General features: G+C 34.5%; 7 protein-coding genes across 7 annotated transcripts; 4 read left to right on the top strand and 3 right to left on the bottom strand.

Annotated features, from left to right (window-relative positions):
* Positions 1 to 366: 366 nt before the first annotated feature.
* NAEGRDRAFT_68213 (uncharacterized protein) lies at positions 367 to 1,703 on the top strand (the record flags this gene model as incomplete). The annotated part of the gene is made up of 2 exons (XM_002676585.1): positions 367 to 1,125; positions 1,188 to 1,703. 2 exons carry the CDS (start codon positions 367 to 369, stop codon positions 1,701 to 1,703), a joined length of 1,275 nt encoding a protein of 424 aa, XP_002676631.1.
* A 381-nt stretch (positions 1,704 to 2,084) lies between these two features.
* On the top strand, positions 2,085 to 3,275 carry NAEGRDRAFT_49498 (uncharacterized protein; the record flags this gene model as incomplete). The annotated part of the gene is made up of 1 exon (XM_002676584.1): positions 2,085 to 3,275. One exon carries the CDS (start codon positions 2,085 to 2,087, stop codon positions 3,273 to 3,275), a length of 1,191 nt encoding a protein of 396 aa, XP_002676630.1.
* A 128-nt stretch (positions 3,276 to 3,403) lies between these two features.
* Positions 3,404 to 4,827, bottom strand: NAEGRDRAFT_68211 (uncharacterized protein; the record flags this gene model as incomplete). Its single annotated transcript, XM_002676496.1, has 3 exons — positions 3,404 to 3,855; positions 3,919 to 4,578; positions 4,767 to 4,827. 3 exons carry the CDS (start codon positions 4,825 to 4,827, stop codon positions 3,404 to 3,406), a joined length of 1,173 nt encoding a protein of 390 aa, XP_002676542.1.
* A 410-nt stretch (positions 4,828 to 5,237) lies between these two features.
* NAEGRDRAFT_79951 (uncharacterized protein) lies at positions 5,238 to 7,399 on the top strand (the record flags this gene model as incomplete). The annotated part of the gene is made up of 2 exons (XM_002676583.1): positions 5,238 to 5,530; positions 5,697 to 7,399. 2 exons carry the CDS (start codon positions 5,238 to 5,240, stop codon positions 7,330 to 7,332), a joined length of 1,929 nt encoding a protein of 642 aa, XP_002676629.1. The 3' UTR covers positions 7,333 to 7,399.
* A 720-nt stretch (positions 7,400 to 8,119) lies between these two features.
* NAEGRDRAFT_79950 (uncharacterized protein) lies at positions 8,120 to 10,087 on the top strand. The gene is made up of 6 exons (XM_002676582.1): positions 8,120 to 8,273; positions 8,351 to 8,474; positions 8,518 to 8,551; positions 8,607 to 8,706; positions 8,762 to 8,784; positions 8,840 to 10,087. The coding sequence occupies exons 1-6, from the start codon at positions 8,138 to 8,140 to the stop codon at positions 10,049 to 10,051; spliced, it is 1,629 nt and encodes a 542-aa protein (XP_002676628.1). The 5' UTR covers positions 8,120 to 8,137; the 3' UTR covers positions 10,052 to 10,087.
* A 202-nt stretch (positions 10,088 to 10,289) lies between these two features.
* NAEGRDRAFT_49494 (uncharacterized protein) lies at positions 10,290 to 11,999 on the bottom strand (the record flags this gene model as incomplete). The annotated part of the gene is made up of 2 exons (XM_002676495.1): positions 10,290 to 11,599; positions 11,936 to 11,999. The coding sequence occupies 2 exons, from the start codon at positions 11,997 to 11,999 to the stop codon at positions 10,290 to 10,292; spliced, it is 1,374 nt and encodes a 457-aa protein (XP_002676541.1).
* Positions 12,000 to 12,307: 308 nt separating this feature from the next.
* Positions 12,308 to 17,211, bottom strand: NAEGRDRAFT_68207 (uncharacterized protein; the record flags this gene model as incomplete). Its single annotated transcript, XM_002676494.1, has 5 exons — positions 12,308 to 13,367; positions 13,510 to 13,791; positions 13,928 to 16,290; positions 16,334 to 16,486; positions 16,531 to 17,211. The coding sequence occupies 5 exons, from the start codon at positions 17,209 to 17,211 to the stop codon at positions 12,308 to 12,310; spliced, it is 4,539 nt and encodes a 1,512-aa protein (XP_002676540.1).
* Positions 17,212 to 17,851: the final 640 nt, after the last annotated feature.

Raw genomic sequence — 17,851 nt, 5'->3', positions numbered from 1 at the left:
ATGCACTAACACCTTAGCATTCTCAATAAAGAAAGGGTTTTTCCTCTTGGTTTTTAGTGCATGACAAGTGTCACTCTTGAAAATGCGCATGTACTCCAGTCATGGAGGATTTGGAGATCCTTCAGTTAAAAATTGATCTTTTGGAAAGATGAATTTTACAATCATCATGTGTTATTATGATTTAACACAAACTCCTTATGAAGAAGTCATACCATAAAAATTTTGATTATTGGATTCACAGCAAATTATAACTGAGCAATAAATTATTCGAACTAAACTCAATTATATAGCATATTAAATATAATAAATTAATAATAATATATAATTCAATTATTTCAGCACAATAATATATTATCTAATTAAAAAATGGATCAATTATTAGGACGCATAGTTGCATCAAATCGATCGGAATCTTCTAGAAGTATACTTCGAGTAGCAATCCCCACAATAACCTTCCTCACCAATCCAGTAGTGCGTTCCATCTTGTTCTACATGATTGCTGTATATTTTTTTAATGTTCCCTCGCTTTTTCTTACATCATCCTCACCACCGTCGACATCATTGGAAAATAATTTAATGATGAATGGTAGTGTTGGTAATAGTAGTAGTGGTAGTAGTGGTGCTGCTGCTGATGATAATTATCAATCAATTAATGGTGGTGCTAATGTTCTGTTTATGAGTGAGCAAATGGGTAAGAGATTATCGGAAGTTGCATTGGATAGAGTTGTAATTTATGGATTGATGGGATATGTGGGAATGGCCTTTTATAAATTGATTACGCCACTGACTGCCTGTTGCTTGTACTTTGTGGTTCCACATACTTGGTTTATTGTGTATTATATTGCAATTAATGGAATTTATTTTGAAGATTCCCTCCGAAATACTCTGTATGCCATTCTGATGATTGTCTCTTGCTATCAGGTTAGATATCACCTAATTCATTTGTACAAGACATTGGATCAGATTGATAGAGAGAGGAGAACAATGAATAGTATTGAACTATTAATTACTACATTGGGAAATCAGAGGATCACACGAGTGGCCAATAATATATCACGAATGAATCTTTCACAATTGAAAAAGTATAAGGAATATTTGGAAAATGAATTGGCAAAAGTTGTAAATGTATGTTTTGGAATGATTTTGAAATGAAATATCAAATAATAATTGGAACAATTCAACCATAGCTATTACCCTCATTAACGAATCAAGGAAATAATTCACAAGTTGAAAATGATAGCAGTACTAGAGCAGTGACCATTTTAGAGGATGATTTCAATCTTGCTAGTGAAAATTGTGTCATTTGTAGAGATAATCCATGTGAATACAGATGTATTCCTTGTCATCACGTCTGCTTTTGTTCTGGTTGTGTTTCAGAATTTGCAGAGAAGATGGAAGACGAAGAGATGATTGGAGATGAGGATGACTCTGGATTTTTCACTCAAAAACCTGAAATTTTCTCATTTGATAAGATTCTTGTAAATAATTCTTGTCCAATTTGTAGACTCCAAGTACACAAGCTCGAATATTACAAGCCAATGAAGAATTATGTAATGGAACGAAATACTTTAACTAGAGATCAATTTCACTCAGATGGTTTATTAAGAGCCTCTAATGAAATTTTCAAGTTAGGACTCTACTGTAGAGAAAGACCCGATGCTGTGGAAAAGTTGGTACACTGTGATAGAAAAAACTTTGAATAGTAGGTAATTTCTATTTCGTTTTTATTGACAATTAATATGGCCATATTAGAAATTTAAAGTTCATCTATTTATTAAGATTATTGAGAGTAGATTTTGTAATTTAATGATGGGAATGATTGGAGGAAACGGTTCAAACGAATTATGGAGGATTTTAGAAATTTTTAGAAAATTAATATTTTAATATTGTACTTCACCTTTCTAACCATTTTAGGGAATAACTCAAACATTCACGAAAAGTTACAAATATGAATCAATAGCATAATTTCACAAAACACGTATTTGTATTGATAGTCGACACTTGTTTGCTTCTTCATTCTTTCATTGAATTTCGTATAAAAAGTCAAACACCAACTCATCCAGAACAAACATCAAAAAAACAAAATGAAAACAAGTATAATCATTGCAATCGTTTTGAGTGTATTGGCAGCAAGTATGGTTCTTGCAAACCCAGCTCCTGCTCCTTCCAAGAAGGTTGATACCTATTCTGATCATCAAGAGTATTGCTACAACAAGTGTACTCACTACAAGACTATCCAAGGTAAATGTGTTGATTATGAATGGGTTGGTACCAAGAAAGAGTGCTGCGATTGGAAGACTGTTGGAAAGGGTAAATGTTTGGAATATAAGAAGACTCACAAGTGTGACAAGTACAGCAAAGCTGAAAAGATTTGTTTGGGTCACGGTTATAAGCAATTCTGTTCAAAGGTTACTAAGCACAAGATTTGTGCCAAATATGAATGGAAGGAATTGTGCAAACACCACGGAAAGAATAATGCTTGTGATGAATATGCTTATCATTTCATTTGTACCAAGTATGACAAGTCATCAAGATGTGCTGCTGAAACCTACGTTCCAAAGATTAAGTATTTCCATAAGAAGAGATGTGCCAAATACTCTGTTCATCAATATTGTGCCAAATATAAGAAACTCTCAAGAACTGTTGCTAAATGGGTTCCAGTCAGTAAGAAACATTACAAGGGTTGGATCGATCATTACTATAAGCAAGTTTTGGAAAAGAAGCATCGTACCATTTGTGTTGAATATGCCAAGAAGAAGACCTGTACCAAATATGAAAACGTCAAGTTTGCCAAGAAGATTGGTTATGAAAAGAAATGTGTTAAGGTTGTCCAAAGAAAGTATTGCGTTGCCAAGCAAAAGACCAAGTTCTGTACCAAGTGGACTCCAAGCAAATTCTGTGATCTCAAAGAAAAGGTTAGAGTTTGTAAGGCTTACAAAGAAGATAAGTTCTGTTGTGACTATGTTGCCAAGCCATATTGTACTCAATACAAGACATTGAAGCCAAGATGTATTAAGAGATCATTCAAGAAGCATTGTGTCAAGAAGTCACCAGGTCAAAAGATCTGTGTCAAGTACAACTTTGTTGGAGGTAAGAGAGTCTGTAGAAAGCACGCTGATAAGAGTGTCTGTGCTAAGAAGAAGAGAGTTTGTACTAAGGTTGATACCTACAAGCCACCAAAGAAGACCGATACTTATAAGCCACCAAAGAAGGTTGACACTTACAAGAAGCCAGTCGATACCTATAAGAAGCCAGTTGATACCTACAAGCAATAAGTGAAGGAACAATTTTGAAACCAATTTTGTCAATGAAATAAAACTTGTGAGTCTGTTATGATGAATATTTCTCAATATATTTATTGATCTCTATCACAAAGAATGTTTTAGTTAATAATAATAATTTATTAAAATCTGAGTGGCATTGGTGGAATTAAACTTCTTGAACAAAAGACATTATTTACAGTCTTTCCCTTATTGACATACTCGTTATAATTAGTTTGATTCTTGTTAAAGTAGCATTGACATTCTTCATTTTCCATCAGTGGAGCATTTGTATTGTTGGCATTGGCATCTCTCAGATACCAAAATTGTTCATCAAAGCATTTCAACAACAATTCATCAGAAATGTATTGTGAAAAATAGTACGGATTCGAATCGTGTATTGTTTTTGTAAATTGGTCCAATTCTTGATGTGTATTAAATGTAATTGAATCAATCTTGAGTAGTTCTTTCAGTTCATCCGATAATTTCAATGTCATTGCACTTGATCCATTTTCCAGCAATGTGTCAAAATAAATCTTTGATAATCCTTTCAAGTTGTGTGAAATTTTCAATTTATCCAACAAGGCAAGAATGACTATGAATATATTCATATTAGATATTCATTCATTTTAAAACAAGTTCATCACAATATACTTACAATGTTGATTATTACAAGATTTAGCATTGAACTCCTTAGATCCATTCCACAAACAACACTCTTGTGAAATCTTATTAAAGCACTCATGAATAGCTTGTTCACTTGTCAATCTCTCCAAATCAATAGCAAAATACACTCTAGTAATATCCAACTGTTTAACAATCACCAGAGAAGATGATTTATCCCACTCCAAACACCAACATCCAACCAACAGCAAGGCATGAAAATTAGTCACCTCTCCAACCTGAACTGGTGTGAACAATAATCTAATCTTCATGAATGGTTTTAATCCAACCTTCCAATCTACAGGTATCTCTAAAATACTTGGATTGAAAAACATGTAGAAAAATCTCTCACTCACAGTCCTATTCTGTGTCAGTATTGTAATTGTTTCATTTCCAATTTGTATCTGATTTTTCAATTTCAAATACTTGGATCGACAATAATTGACATGATTCTTTTCTTCCTCACTCAAACTATCGACCACTATCGATTGATACAATCTATTCTTTTCAGTTGCATTCACCCAATTTCTCATCTTGTTGTCCAACAATGTTTCAACATCCTTCTTCATCTCTTCGTTTTGTATTAATGATACTTGAAGGAGTTTCTTCTTTTCTTCCTCTTCTTGTGCCCATCTTTCTTCATCCGACAACAAATCTGTAATTAATTATTATTATTAATATTATTCATCATCATTAAAAAAATCAGAATCAGCAAAATATTATTTCATCATAAAAAATATATTATCATCATCGGAATGAAATATTGTTGAGAAATTAATGATGATGAATAGAGATGAAGCAATTAATTCGTCATGAGCGAATGGAAATTAGTGATATACGAACCTCGGGTTGTGTTTCTCTTTGATCCTGAGCCAAAGATTGAAAATCTTTTGAATCGAGTCATTTTTTGTTGAGTGGTGATGGGTGAAAGCAGCGGAAAGTTGAATTTCAAAATCTTCCAGTTGAGCTTGTTTGTTGATTGGTTTCGAATAAAGTAATCGAAAGAACTTGGAATATATGTGAAACTTGATTGTTGGAATCAGAAATTGTTATTGACCTTTCTCTCATAGTTTTCACACCCACTTTCGAATAAACATTTAGAATAATCACCTATTAATATTAAATACATAAAAATTGAGAGTCAAATGAGGTGTTGCCATTCAGGTTCTTCAAGCATCAAAAAGTTCTTCTGTAATCAAAAAATTCCTCTTTTGACAACCATCATTTCGCTGTCATCTTTCAACTCGACAAACTGTAACGACTTTACACAAAAAAAAAATCCACAACAACAACCTGCAATATACTCCACACAAAATGAGACTCTTCATCAGACTCTTAGGTGCCAACATTGCAGATTCACTAAAATTTGATGATGTTGAAAACTCAACCTCAATCGCTGACATTAAACGTCTTGTCCATCAACATACCAACTTGACACCAACAGATAAAGTGATTTGTTATTTTAACAATGTAGAATTAACATCCAATGAGATTTCCTTGTGGGATTTATCAGTAAAGAATAATCAAACCATTACTATGGTCATTGAAAGAGATGCAGGTGAAGAAAAGTTTAAAGTTTCGAAACCTAAAGATTTGGGTGTTTTTACGTGAGTTTTATAATAATCATTAACTAATTAACTAATTAATATTAATAATATAATTTTTATTTGTTATTATTATTAATTGTTTAATGATGATGATGATAATAATAATAATAATATATAAACAACAAAATAATTATATTGATTATTCAATTCGATCCAACTTTTAAAGTCCAATCACAGAAAGTGGATCCAATGATCACGTTCTCGCCAACATCTTCTCCTTCCTCTCAGCACGTGACATTGCCCTGAGCATTGAACTTACATGTCGTCGATTCCGTATCTCTACCATTGTCCATCACGAAGTGGTATGGGAAGCCTTGTTGAATCAATTGTACGCTCGTCACGATGCCTCTACACACGGAGCCAATTCAGCTACCTACGCACTCAATCAACAGGCATCAAATTCTGGCGCCAATAATGAAGAAGATCAACCAACAACAGCCTCTGAAAAAGTCTTGTTCAAATCTCGTGGTATTGATTGTAGAAAATTGTACAAACAAACCATTGTGATTGAGAAGGTTTGGGAACATATTAAACAATTGACTCCAAATCAAAATAAGCAAGTTGCTAGTTTGGAATCGGAGAAGGAATTGGTTTCAAAATTGTCTAATGTTAGACAAATTAAGGTTAGAAGAAAGCCAAAAGAATTGACTGAAGATGATGAACAATTCCTCAAAGCTAATGATTTGAAAAAGCTTAAACTTGATGTTCGTTCAAGAGGTAAAAAGACAAAGGAAGAAAGAGAAGCTGATTTGGAAAGATATTCCAGATTTAAAAAGTTACAAAAGAGAAAGGAAGAAATGGAACAAGGTGCTTGGCAAGTAGTTCCAGAAAATTTACTCATGTTATCCTATGAAGAATTGATGAAACATAGCTTCTCTTTTGATACTGATTCAGTTTATGGATTCTATAATGATAGAGGTCAATACTTTATTGTTCAAAAAGAGGGCAAGAAATTGCTCTATGTTGGTGAATTGGAAGTTGTTGGTGACAAGTTCAAGATTGCTCACATTCTTTCTGATGGAGCCAATCCAAAGGCAAACTTGGAAATTGCTAAGGAATTCTTCCAATATTTAGGATTATGTTCCACTAAGCACATTGAAGAAAAGAAGTTGGTTAACATTGTTGTTAATCCACAAGGTGTTAAGGGCCTCTTTGTTGATGCCATTCTCGATGTATTGATTACTCTTCGTAAATTTGAAGGATTGCAATCTGCTGAAAGACCACGTATTGAAGTCAAGGAACCTGAAAAGTCCACTGAAAAGAAACTCCAACAAGCCAATCAAGGAAAGGGAGCTCTTCAACACTCTGTCTCTACAGTTGAATTGACTGAAGAAGAAAAGGCTGATCCTGAATTTGATAGATATCTCTTCAATGCTACTGCTGTTGCCTATAAGGAAGAAGAAGGTATTGATGCTAGTTTGGATTCATTGGTTGAAACCTATGTTTCTGCATTGATTCAAGCTTTGAAACAAGATACTGTTGGTAGTCTAGGTCTTCCATTGTGTGAAGAATTATTCTTTAAAAAGTTAAAGAAGGACGATGAAGTTTCCTCCTCTAAATTGGGTGTTGCTTTTGGTAAAGCTCTCACCAAGTATTTGGCCGAAACTGAAAAGACTCGTCAACAAGCTGCTTCATCAGCTCCAACAGAAGATGAAGAAGTTTCAGTTGAAGAAAATTTGAAATCCCTCAACAATCAAAAGAAGAAGAAAAAGAAGGTCTTTAGAAAGATTGTCCTCGCAGTTGAAAGTGAACAAGTTAAGCAACAAGTTATTTCTAATCTCGCCACTTTATATGAACACTAATTATATATCATTGTATCTCTATTTATATTAAAACAAATGTGAATAATAAACTCAATCATTGTATCATTAAATGTTCAACCTCTTCCAATAAGTTAAAAAAACAGCAAAAAATCCATTCTTCAATGAATCCCATCTGCAACAAACAACAAATTTTATTTAAGCTTTTCAATTTCATAACAAAATGTCAACATGATTGTACATCAACTTGCCAGCCAAAAAATTAATTAACCCCACAACACCCTTGTTTGTTTCAAACAAAAATGGAAACAGATTACATGTCTTACAGTCACATTATTGATGTAAGGGACCATGGTCTAGTGGTATGATTCCCACTGGTCCCCATTCGTTTTAAATTGTGTTATTTTAAGTTAGCTTAATGTGTTTTTAAAATTTGACATTAATGAATTTTATAATAGATGGTTAGATTCTTCTTTAAGCCAACCAGAGTGGATACGTAAAATAAAATGTGAGAGTCTATCTGAAAGATGATATTGAATTAATGGAGGTCAATCACCATAACAATTACAACGAACATTGAATTATTCAACACCCTCTTAGTAAGTTCTACTGTAAATGGCGAGAATCACAAAAAAACGCGAAAAATTCTCGCTTTTTTTCAAATGTTTCCACTGTTCCTTATCAGGCAAATTCTACTGCAGTGCATAATATCCAACTCTTGCAATAATAACAACGAATCATTTAACCACCTCACCACCAGGCTGCAACCTCCGAGATCAAAAACTAAGTGAGGACTAGTTTTCTTAATTTCCAACACACTGAAAAAAAAAACGAACAAGTAAACACAATGAGAGTTTCACCTTCAGTTTTTGCTAGAGCATTCAAATCAATTATTAAACCAGGTAAAGAGAAGGGTAAATTTACCAAGGATATGATTTTGGGATTACCTTCTACTCCTATTATGTCTCCTTCTTATCCGAGAGGTAAGTTTGTCATCTTTGTTATCATTCATCATTGTTATTTCATATATTTTCATCGGTTACAATAATATTGATATTAGGACCATACTTTTTCAAGAACAGAGAATACTTTATTGTTACGTATGAAACTGATGCCGAAGCTCTTCGTGCTTTGGTTCCAGAACCACTTGTCCCTAATGAAAATAGTCATGTATTGTATGAATGGTATGTGTTTTTAATTACAGAAATGATATTAACTTCTTTAAAGGATTAACATGCCAGACTCTTCTGGTTTCGGATCTGTAAGTGATATTAATGATTTTGAGAATTTAATATATATGATGAATTAATTGTTAGTATTCCGAATCAGGTATTGTCATTCCTTGCACTTATAATGGAGAATCAGTTAATCTTACTCTCCAAATGTATTTGGATATTGAACCACCAATTGCTGCTGGTAAGTAGTATTTCAACAATTATCTAATTTGTGTCAATAACTTGTAAATATTAAGGTCGTGAAATTTGGGGTTTTCCTGTAAGTTTTAAATCTCGGAAGCAAAATGGAAATATTAATTGTGTCATATAATTAGAAAAAACATGCTCACCCATCCATGAAATGTATTCAAGATACAGTTGTTGGTGTTATGAAATATAAGGGAGAAACTGTTGCTCAAGGTACAATGGCTTACAAACACACTGAACTTGATCATGATACTGTTTTGAAATCAATGGGAAAGACCAATATTAATTTGAAGATTATTCCTGATGTTGATTTCAAGCCAAAGATTGCCCAAATTGTTTCATATAACTTGCAAGTTAAAAAGTTGCATTTTGCCTTTGAAGGTCCAGCTAGATTGCACTTGGTTGAAAATGTTAATGCACCAGTTGCTGATTTGCCTGTCAAGAAGGTTATTCAAGGTAAACACATGATGGCTGATATCTTGTTGCCATACGGTAATGTTTTGCATGATTATCTCGAACCAACTGAAGAAAATAAGGCTGTTTCTCAAAAATTCCACCAAATGTTTGTCCAACCAGGTCAATACAGATCAATCTTTACCGAAAAGAAAATTACAGAAGAGTCATTGGCAATGCCAGTAACATGTCCATCCTATAAGCCATCTGCTTCAAAGCTCCAAGACAGAGAATACATGGTTATCAAATATGTAACAGATAGAGAATCTTTGTTGGAAAAGATTCCAGATCAACTCACTCCAAATGAAGACAATATTGTAATTCTTCAATTCGTCAATACTCATGGTACTGGTATTGGTAGTTATTACAAGGTTGACTTGATTGTTCCATGTACTGATAACGAAGGTAACTCTATCCACTTTAACACTATGAGTTTCTTGGATTCTTCATCTCCAATTACATATGGTAGAGAATGTCTTGGTTTACCTCAAAAGTTCTGTGATGGTATTACATTCGCTCCAACTCAAGATACTTTGAAGGGTACATTGGATTGCAATGGTTGCAGAGTTGCAACTGGTACAATGTCCTACAAGTATGAAAGAATGGCTTTCGAAGATGTCGTTTCCTACTTGTCCACTCCTCAATTATTCTTAAAGCATATTCCTGACGTTCGTGGTGATCCAGCTATTGTTCAATTGGTTAGAATGGAACATGCCAACCTAAATGTAACTAGTGCCTATAAGGGAGATGCTAAGCTTGCACTCATTCCTCACGTTAACGCTCCAATTAGTGATCTCCCTGTCAAGCAAGTTGTTGGTGCCTTTAACTTTAAGGTTGACATGATCATGCCTGCTGGTCGTGTTCATCATGATTACCTGCAACATTAGATTTGTAAATACAGTAAACTATTTAAATTCCGAATTACATAATGAACCACAAGTTCTTATATATATGTTATTGTTGTAATGCCCTCAACCATTAAAATAACAATGGTACTGGATAATATCAGAGAAGGACTTTGGCCTTTCAACAGTGTTTAAATCGGTGTGGTGTTGAAAATTTAATGTAAAAAGAAATAAAAGATAAAAAGAACAGAAACAGATTTGTTTAAACATTTTTATTCAATTAATTCAAAGTAAACATTACCACAAGTGCAACGAAAACAAGTGCAAGAGTTGACACAAAGCTTCCAACAGCAGCACCATTAGTCTTAGTAGATGTATTAGGTGTAGGAGCTGTGGTTGTCTTGAATCCAGCTTTTGGAATCCAACCAGGATTTGAAGTAGCTCCATTAGCTTGATAAGCACCACAGTCATAAGTTGGTCCATTTCTAGTATTAAAATTGAAATCATAAGTGGTTGCATACTTTGAATCTGCCTTTCCAAGCACATTACTGGAAGTAACTGGGAAAACATTATATGGCAAGGCGCTAGTACTTTGGAAATCAGTTGTGAATTTACCAATATTGAGAGTTCCATTCGCAACTTGAACATTAGTCGATCCCTGAATGACATTTCTTGAAATGACACCATCAGCAGGCAATGCAGCAGCAATATAAATTGAATTGGTAGCTTCACAATAGGCAGCATTATTAGCAATGACAATTCCTGGTCCTGAATTTGTCACTCTAATACAAGCAGCACCTGCTTTGACAACTGTATTGTGCAATACTTTGACATTTTCGACAGTTCCTTGATTGACTTGAATGGCAATTCCACTAGCACCTGCATTATAAATAATGTTATTTCTAATAATTGCATTACCTGTCACTTGTATACCATTATCAACGACTGTCCAAATGATATTTCCTTCAATAATATTTGGATTAGCAATACCAACAGCTGCATCACCACCAGACACATAAGTGCTGTACAAGGTAATGCCTGGATACTTTCCATCATGAATGACATTGTTTCTGACAAGATTTCCATAACTTCCAGCTTTGATTTCAATACCATCTCCTTGGGAGGTGGTAGATGTGTGGTGGCAATAGTTATTTTCCAATAAATTGAAAATGAATTTGCAATCAGCATTGTTACAACCCAAATAGAAACATTCACCAGTTCCTCCAGTATACGAAACTTCATTATATCTTAAAGTATTGTTTTGATAAATAGCATTTCCGTCATTCATGGCAATACCAACATCTCCTGTGTTTTTAACTCTCAAATTAGAATAAACTGAATGTTTCGAATTTAAAAATCTCAATCCACGACTACCTTGTGAGAACCCAATATTATCCATCACAAAATATTCAACATCAAAATTGAGAATATTTTGACTACCAGCTGCATCTCCCTTAATTTCCACAGTTTCGTTTTTCAAAGCATAAACTCTAATTGGTTGACTTTCAGTTCCTTTCAATGTAAATTGTCTATAATAGGATCCACCAGTTGATGTAGAATAAGTTCCTTGTCTAATAACCATTTCATCACCTGCAAAAAAAACCAACACCAAAAGCATCAAAACACCAAACAACCCATCCATTTCACACACACAATTTCACACAAAAGTATTGTCAAGTTGGCCAAACATATGGAGCACAGTCAAATTTAAAATACACAATCATGGATATTATGAAAAGCATGCAAATCATGTAAGTAACAAAGATTACAAGCGCCACACACACAATATGTGAAACAACACCAACCATAATAATAACCGATCATCAAGCACATTCCATGTTAAATAATATGTAATAGGTCATGAGTCTTGTACATACCAGCCTGTAGTTTAGAAAAGGTATTCCACAAAGTAACCGCATCACTCACTTGATACACTGCTCCGTTTACACCACCACTTTGATTCAACATCAATGATACGACGACGACACATATTGTCATTATGAAATGGAAGATGAATGTCATCATTGAGCGAGGTTGTTGTTGTTGCATTTTTTTTATAATGGAAAATGGAGGGACTAATCGGGCTACTACTGTGTTGATCTTGTCAAAAATCAATGGATTGATTCGACAAGTGTGTTTACAAAACAACATCCAAATAAATATGAAAAATCATTATGTTGCCAACTCTAACAAGATAAAGGTTTAATACAAGATGTAAGTTATTGGTTTTGGAAATCAACTTTATGACTTCATTGAAAATATTTTGGAGAAAGCAGTAATGAATTTTTATCAACAAGATTAGAAACCTTCAGCTAGTTCAACATTGACGTGTTGAGCATGTGTAATTTCTTTGGCAGCAGCTGCAGCAGCCTTCTTCTTTAACAAAACAACTGCTGTGACAATGGCTGCAGTGACACCACCTCCAATTCCAATAACTGCCACTGGAACAATGATACCAGCTGCAATGGCTCCACCATTACTTCCTGTATCGATAACAGCTCTACTTGTTTGTGCAGAGGTTGTTGGTTTGATTGTGGATGTCGTTGTGGATGGAACAACAATAGGTCTATTTTGAATTGTAATGCTATTTGAAGATTGAATGCTATCTGAAATGGAAATTAATGTACTATTATCAATTAATTGAGCAGATGCTTTCAATGTACCAGTTTGACTCAACGATTTCACCATTAATGAAACAGATGAAACTCCATTTTCAATATAAAGTGTTTCAGAATAACTGAATTGTGAATTAATTTCAAATGAAACAACAACTTGAACACTTCTTCTCAAATAATATTGACCGAAGAGAGGATTATTAATTGTCAAAGTGGCCATGCTTGTGAATTGTTCATTCACATATTCATTCGTATTATTGAATTGAAGTGTTGCTTGAGATGAAGAGGTGTAAGATAATTCACACATTGATCCTCTATAATTGCTTCCACAAACACATGTATCAAGTTGTGAACATTCACCAACTCCTCCACATACAGTATTGTTGGACTTTGGAATTCCATAACAGGAGATAATTTCACAATTTGATCCAAAATATCCTGAATCACATGAACACTTGTCAATTCCATAACATACACCCTTTCCAGTGCAAACACTCGAATCGGTGGCAAGAACGTTTGAACATGTGAAAATGTCACAATTTGAAGAACCATAACCATAATTACAAGAACATTGATTCACTCCAGAGCATGTTCCGTTTCTGCTGCAAACTGAAGCATCATTTGATGGAATACCAAAACATTTGAAATATTCACATTGTGAACCACTATACTTGGAAGTGTCACAATTACACTTGTTATAACCAATACATTCTGCTCTTCCTGAACAAACATTACTTGTGTCACTTGCCTAATTTTCCATAACAAATTGGAATGGAGCAATCAGGTCCTGTGTATCCAGTATTACATTGACATGCACCTGGTTTGGAGCAGGTACCATTTCTATTGTTACAAATGAGAGATGAATTAGCAAGAATTCCATTACACATTGGAACTGTACATTCATTTCCATACCATCCACTGTTGCAAACACAATTATTCACAGATGAACAGGTACCATTTCTATTGTTACAAACATTTGAGTTGGTATAATTCTTTCCATAACATTCCCAATTTTGACATTCATTTCCATTGAAACCAGTTTTACATTCACAATAATCCCAATCAACACATGCTCCATTTCCACTGCAAACCATTGAATTATTCTGAGCTTTACCATAACATACGGGATCTAATGGTCTACATGTATTTGGTTTGGAACAAACACCTCTTGAATTGTTACAAACTCTGGTATCATTTGCTAAATAACCACCACAAATTGGATATTGACATACATTGGATGGTCCATAACCAGTTGTACAATTACAAGTAAATAATCAATACATTGACCATTTCCATAACATACTGTCGATGTTGATCTGATCTTATTCCAGAACAAGTGGTATATTCACATTGAGAACCTGAATATTGACTTTTACAAACACAATTATCTGGTGTGACACAATTACCTCTCTTGTTTGAACAAACACTTGTTGAATTGGAGAGAATTGAAAAACAAATGGCAACATCACACTTGCTTCCAGTCCATCCATTATTACATGAACAAGTGTCAGGTGCAGTACAAGTACCGTTTCTATTGTTACAAACTGTTGTTTCATTACTCAAAATATTGAAACATTTTGGATATTGACATTGTTCACCTCCATATCCAGCACTGCATGAACATTGATTCACACCACTACAAGTACCATGTCCACTGCAAACATTTGAATCTCCTTGAAGAATTCCATAACATTTTGCTTTTTCACAATATGAACCACCATATGAATTTGGATCAGTGCATGAACAATTGTTTGGAGATTGACAAGTACCTCTACTGCTACAAACAGTTCCAATATTTGAAAGAACACCATTACATTTTGGATATTGACACAAATTACCACCCCAAGAAGATGTATCACTACAAGTACAACTATCAACAGCATCACAACTACCTCTCGAATTACAAACAGAAGCATCTCCCTTATAAAAGGTTCCACATCTTGGTTTATCACAATATGTACCAGCATAATTTGAATTACAGGCGCAAACATTTGGTGCAACACATGATCCTTGTGAATTACAAACACTACCACTATTTGAAGCAATACCATTACATTTTGGATATTGACAATATGGACCAGCATAATTTGAATTGCATGAACAAACATTAATTCCAATACAAGTACCATTTGCATTACAAACACTTGCATCATTGGATCCAATACCATTACACTTTGGGAATTGACAGAATTGACCAGTATAACTTGAATTACATGAACAAACATTTGGTGCAATACAATTACCACCTTTGTTATTACAAACACTTGCATCATTGGAAGATATTCCATTACATTTTGGATATTGACAATATGATCCTGTATAGTTAACATTACAAACACAAGTATTAACACCAGTACAAGTTCCATTCGAATTGCAAACACTTGCATCATTGGAAGCTACGCCATTACATTTTGGATATTCGCATAATGGTCCAGCATAATTTGAATTACAGACACAAACATTTGGTGCAACACATGATCCTTGTGAATTACAAACACTACCACTATTCGAAGCAATGCCATTACACTTTGGATATTGACAATCTGAACCACCATAATTTGAATTACAGGAACAAGTATCAACAGCAATACATGAACCATTCTTGTTACAAACAGCAGAGTCTGTTTCCAAATAACCTCCACATTTGACAAGTTGACAATTTGAACCACCATACTTTGTTTGTTCATTACAAACACAAGAATCAGGAGATGAACAAACTCCTCTATTTGAACAAACACCAGCTGCACCTTGTAAAATTCCAGAGCAGTATGGTTTTTCACAGAATGAACCACCCCAAGAGGTTGGAACAGTGCATTGACAAGTATCAACATCAATACAAGAACCTCTTCCATTGCAAACACCAGAATTGCCTTGAAGTGTTCCATTACATTTTGGAATTTCACATGAAGATCCACCATATTTTGATGGTTCATTACAAGTGCAAATATTTGGAGCTGTACAACTACCTCTTCCAGAACAAACACCTCCACTCACAACTGCACATACAGGTGTTCCACAATCAGATCCTGTCCATGAATTGGTATCACTACAAGTACAAGTATTATAATCAGTACAACTTCCATGTCCTGAACAAACACTACCACTCGTTGATGGAATAGAATTACAATAAGTCACATTACAATTTGACCCAAAGAAAGTGGAGGTATCACTACATATACACGTGTCAGGTGCAACACAATATCCTTTAGAATTACAAACAGATGTAGAATCTTGAGCTACACCAAAACAGGTAAAAGCAGAACAATCTGTTCCTGAATATCCACTCTTACAAGAACAAGTTTCTGGACCAGTACATGTTTGATTGACATTACAATTGGAACAGGTAGGTACGCAAGAAGTTCCAGATCTCACATAACCAGCAGTAGTATTACAAGCACATGGTGGGAATGAGCCTGCTTGATAAATTTCATTTGCTTCACAAGAATAGACAAGCTTTCTAACATAAATTCCTTCAACAAAATAAATACTGTCATCAGTGTCCACATAAATGCCTCTTGGGCTAGTTAAAGAAAAACCTGTTGCTGCACCAGATAGTGAAGCAGTACCTGATGGGGTAGTTGAGCCACCACCAGCAATAGTAACAACTTCTTCATTGGCTGTATCCAAAACTCTAATTCTATTACTACCAGTATCCGAAAATACAAGCTGTTAACAGTTTAATATATCATAACAATGCAATAAAACTTACACCTGCACCCAAGATGGACATGAAACTTGGATTTTTAACTGTAGCAGAGGAGAGAGTACCATCTGTCACTGTACCAGTAGTTCCTCCTACCAGAGTTGTGATAGTAGTTGAAACAACCTTTCTAATCTTTGAATCCTCAGTAAAATAATAAACCTGCCAGTTGTTAGATCTAATTAATTGAATTTTCTCATACTTACACCAGATGTTGAATTTTTGGTAATGTCATGAGTACCACTAGAGTAAACAGTAGCTGCGCTACCTGTGCCATCAGTAGATGGCGTGGTACTTGTGCCAGAAACTCCTGTAAATGAGGTAACTGCAGAACAAGATGCACTACCACCTGTTGTCATTGTTAATGTACCCACAACACCATTGCCAATCACAGAAAAAGTTGTAGAGCTTGCATCGAGTTTTACACCAGCAACAATAACGCCACAACTGGTGAGTGAATTACCAGTAGTGGTTGAACTGGCTATTGAACCATACCTCCAAGTGGAGGTGTTAATGGTACCAGAAAAAACATCATCTTTACTTGATGATGTACTTCTGACAACAACATTTGCCATACTGGTAGTTTGAAACCCACCACTATACACATAAGAATTACTTGGATTTGCCACACCACTTGATACAGTGAAATACTGAAGACCTCCACTTGTTGCTACGTAGAATCTGTTAGCGAAGAATTTGGACTTGTCCATTTGATACAAGGTGGTTCCAGAAGTGAAGGTACCAACAGTATTCATTGTGTAGTAATATCCACAACATTTCTCAATTGTTGTCAAACAGAGAATCAACAAGAGAAGGACAATGAGGCCTCTAACTGATTTTACATCTTGTTTAAAGCAAGATACTGAAAGATTGCCTCCAGTAACCATGTTTTTTTGATTTTTGTTTTTTGTGTTTGTTAAAAGCCAGACACTGAAATTGTATGCTGTTCGGGTAACTGTTCAATTCCCTCGTCATGTCAAACCTTAGTAGCTCCACAATCGTGAAATCAATGTCAATTTTGGTACTATTAAGTGATTGATGGGAACGGTGTTTTGTTCAAAGAACACAACAATGCAAAATTCAATCAACTAACTGTCAACGGTAAAATGCAACAAAATCAATTCCAAATAGACATTATTACCTGTTTGGCTTGATATAGTGCTGTTACAAAACATTGTCTTATCATTAAAGTGCTGTAAGTGAAAGTGTCTCTCCAACTTTTCTTCAAAGATGGCAACCTCCAAGTTCAGCATTAAAACCTTGCATGGACTTTTCGATTTTTCAAATTTAAGGCTTTAAATACCGTAATGACTTGAAATCAATCCAAATGCAACCATGATTGTATGCACTGAAAATTTCATCACATGATAATTAAATTTAAAATTTGTAATATTAATTGAGAGTAAAATAAAACGTAATGCCAACCAATAGAAAGGAAAGAACGGAATGTAACCGATGATAGTTGACAAAGATCAAGTCTCTTCTTTAAATCAAAAAAATTCTCACCATAGAGATAATCAGAAACAC

Source organism: Naegleria gruberi (assembly GCF_000004985.1).
Source record: "Naegleria gruberi genomic scaffold NAEGRscaffold_27, whole genome shotgun sequence".
Lineage (NCBI taxonomy): Eukaryota > Heterolobosea > Eutetramitea > Acrasida > Naegleriidae > Naegleria > Naegleria gruberi.
This window is presented reverse-complemented; position numbering and strand designations above follow the sequence as displayed.

Coding starts and splice junctions, on each gene's coding strand:
- NAEGRDRAFT_79950 (XM_002676582.1), top strand. CDS start 8,138: ATGAGAGTTTCACCTTCAGTTTTTGCTAGAGCATTCAAATCAATTATT. Junction 8,274..8,350: donor GTCTCCTTCTTATCCGAGAG/GTAAGTTTGTCA, acceptor TATTGATATTAG/GACCATACTTTTTCAAGAAC. Junction 8,785..8,839: donor GTGAAATTTGGGGTTTTCCT/GTAAGTTTTAAA, acceptor TCATATAATTAG/AAAAAACATGCTCACCCATC.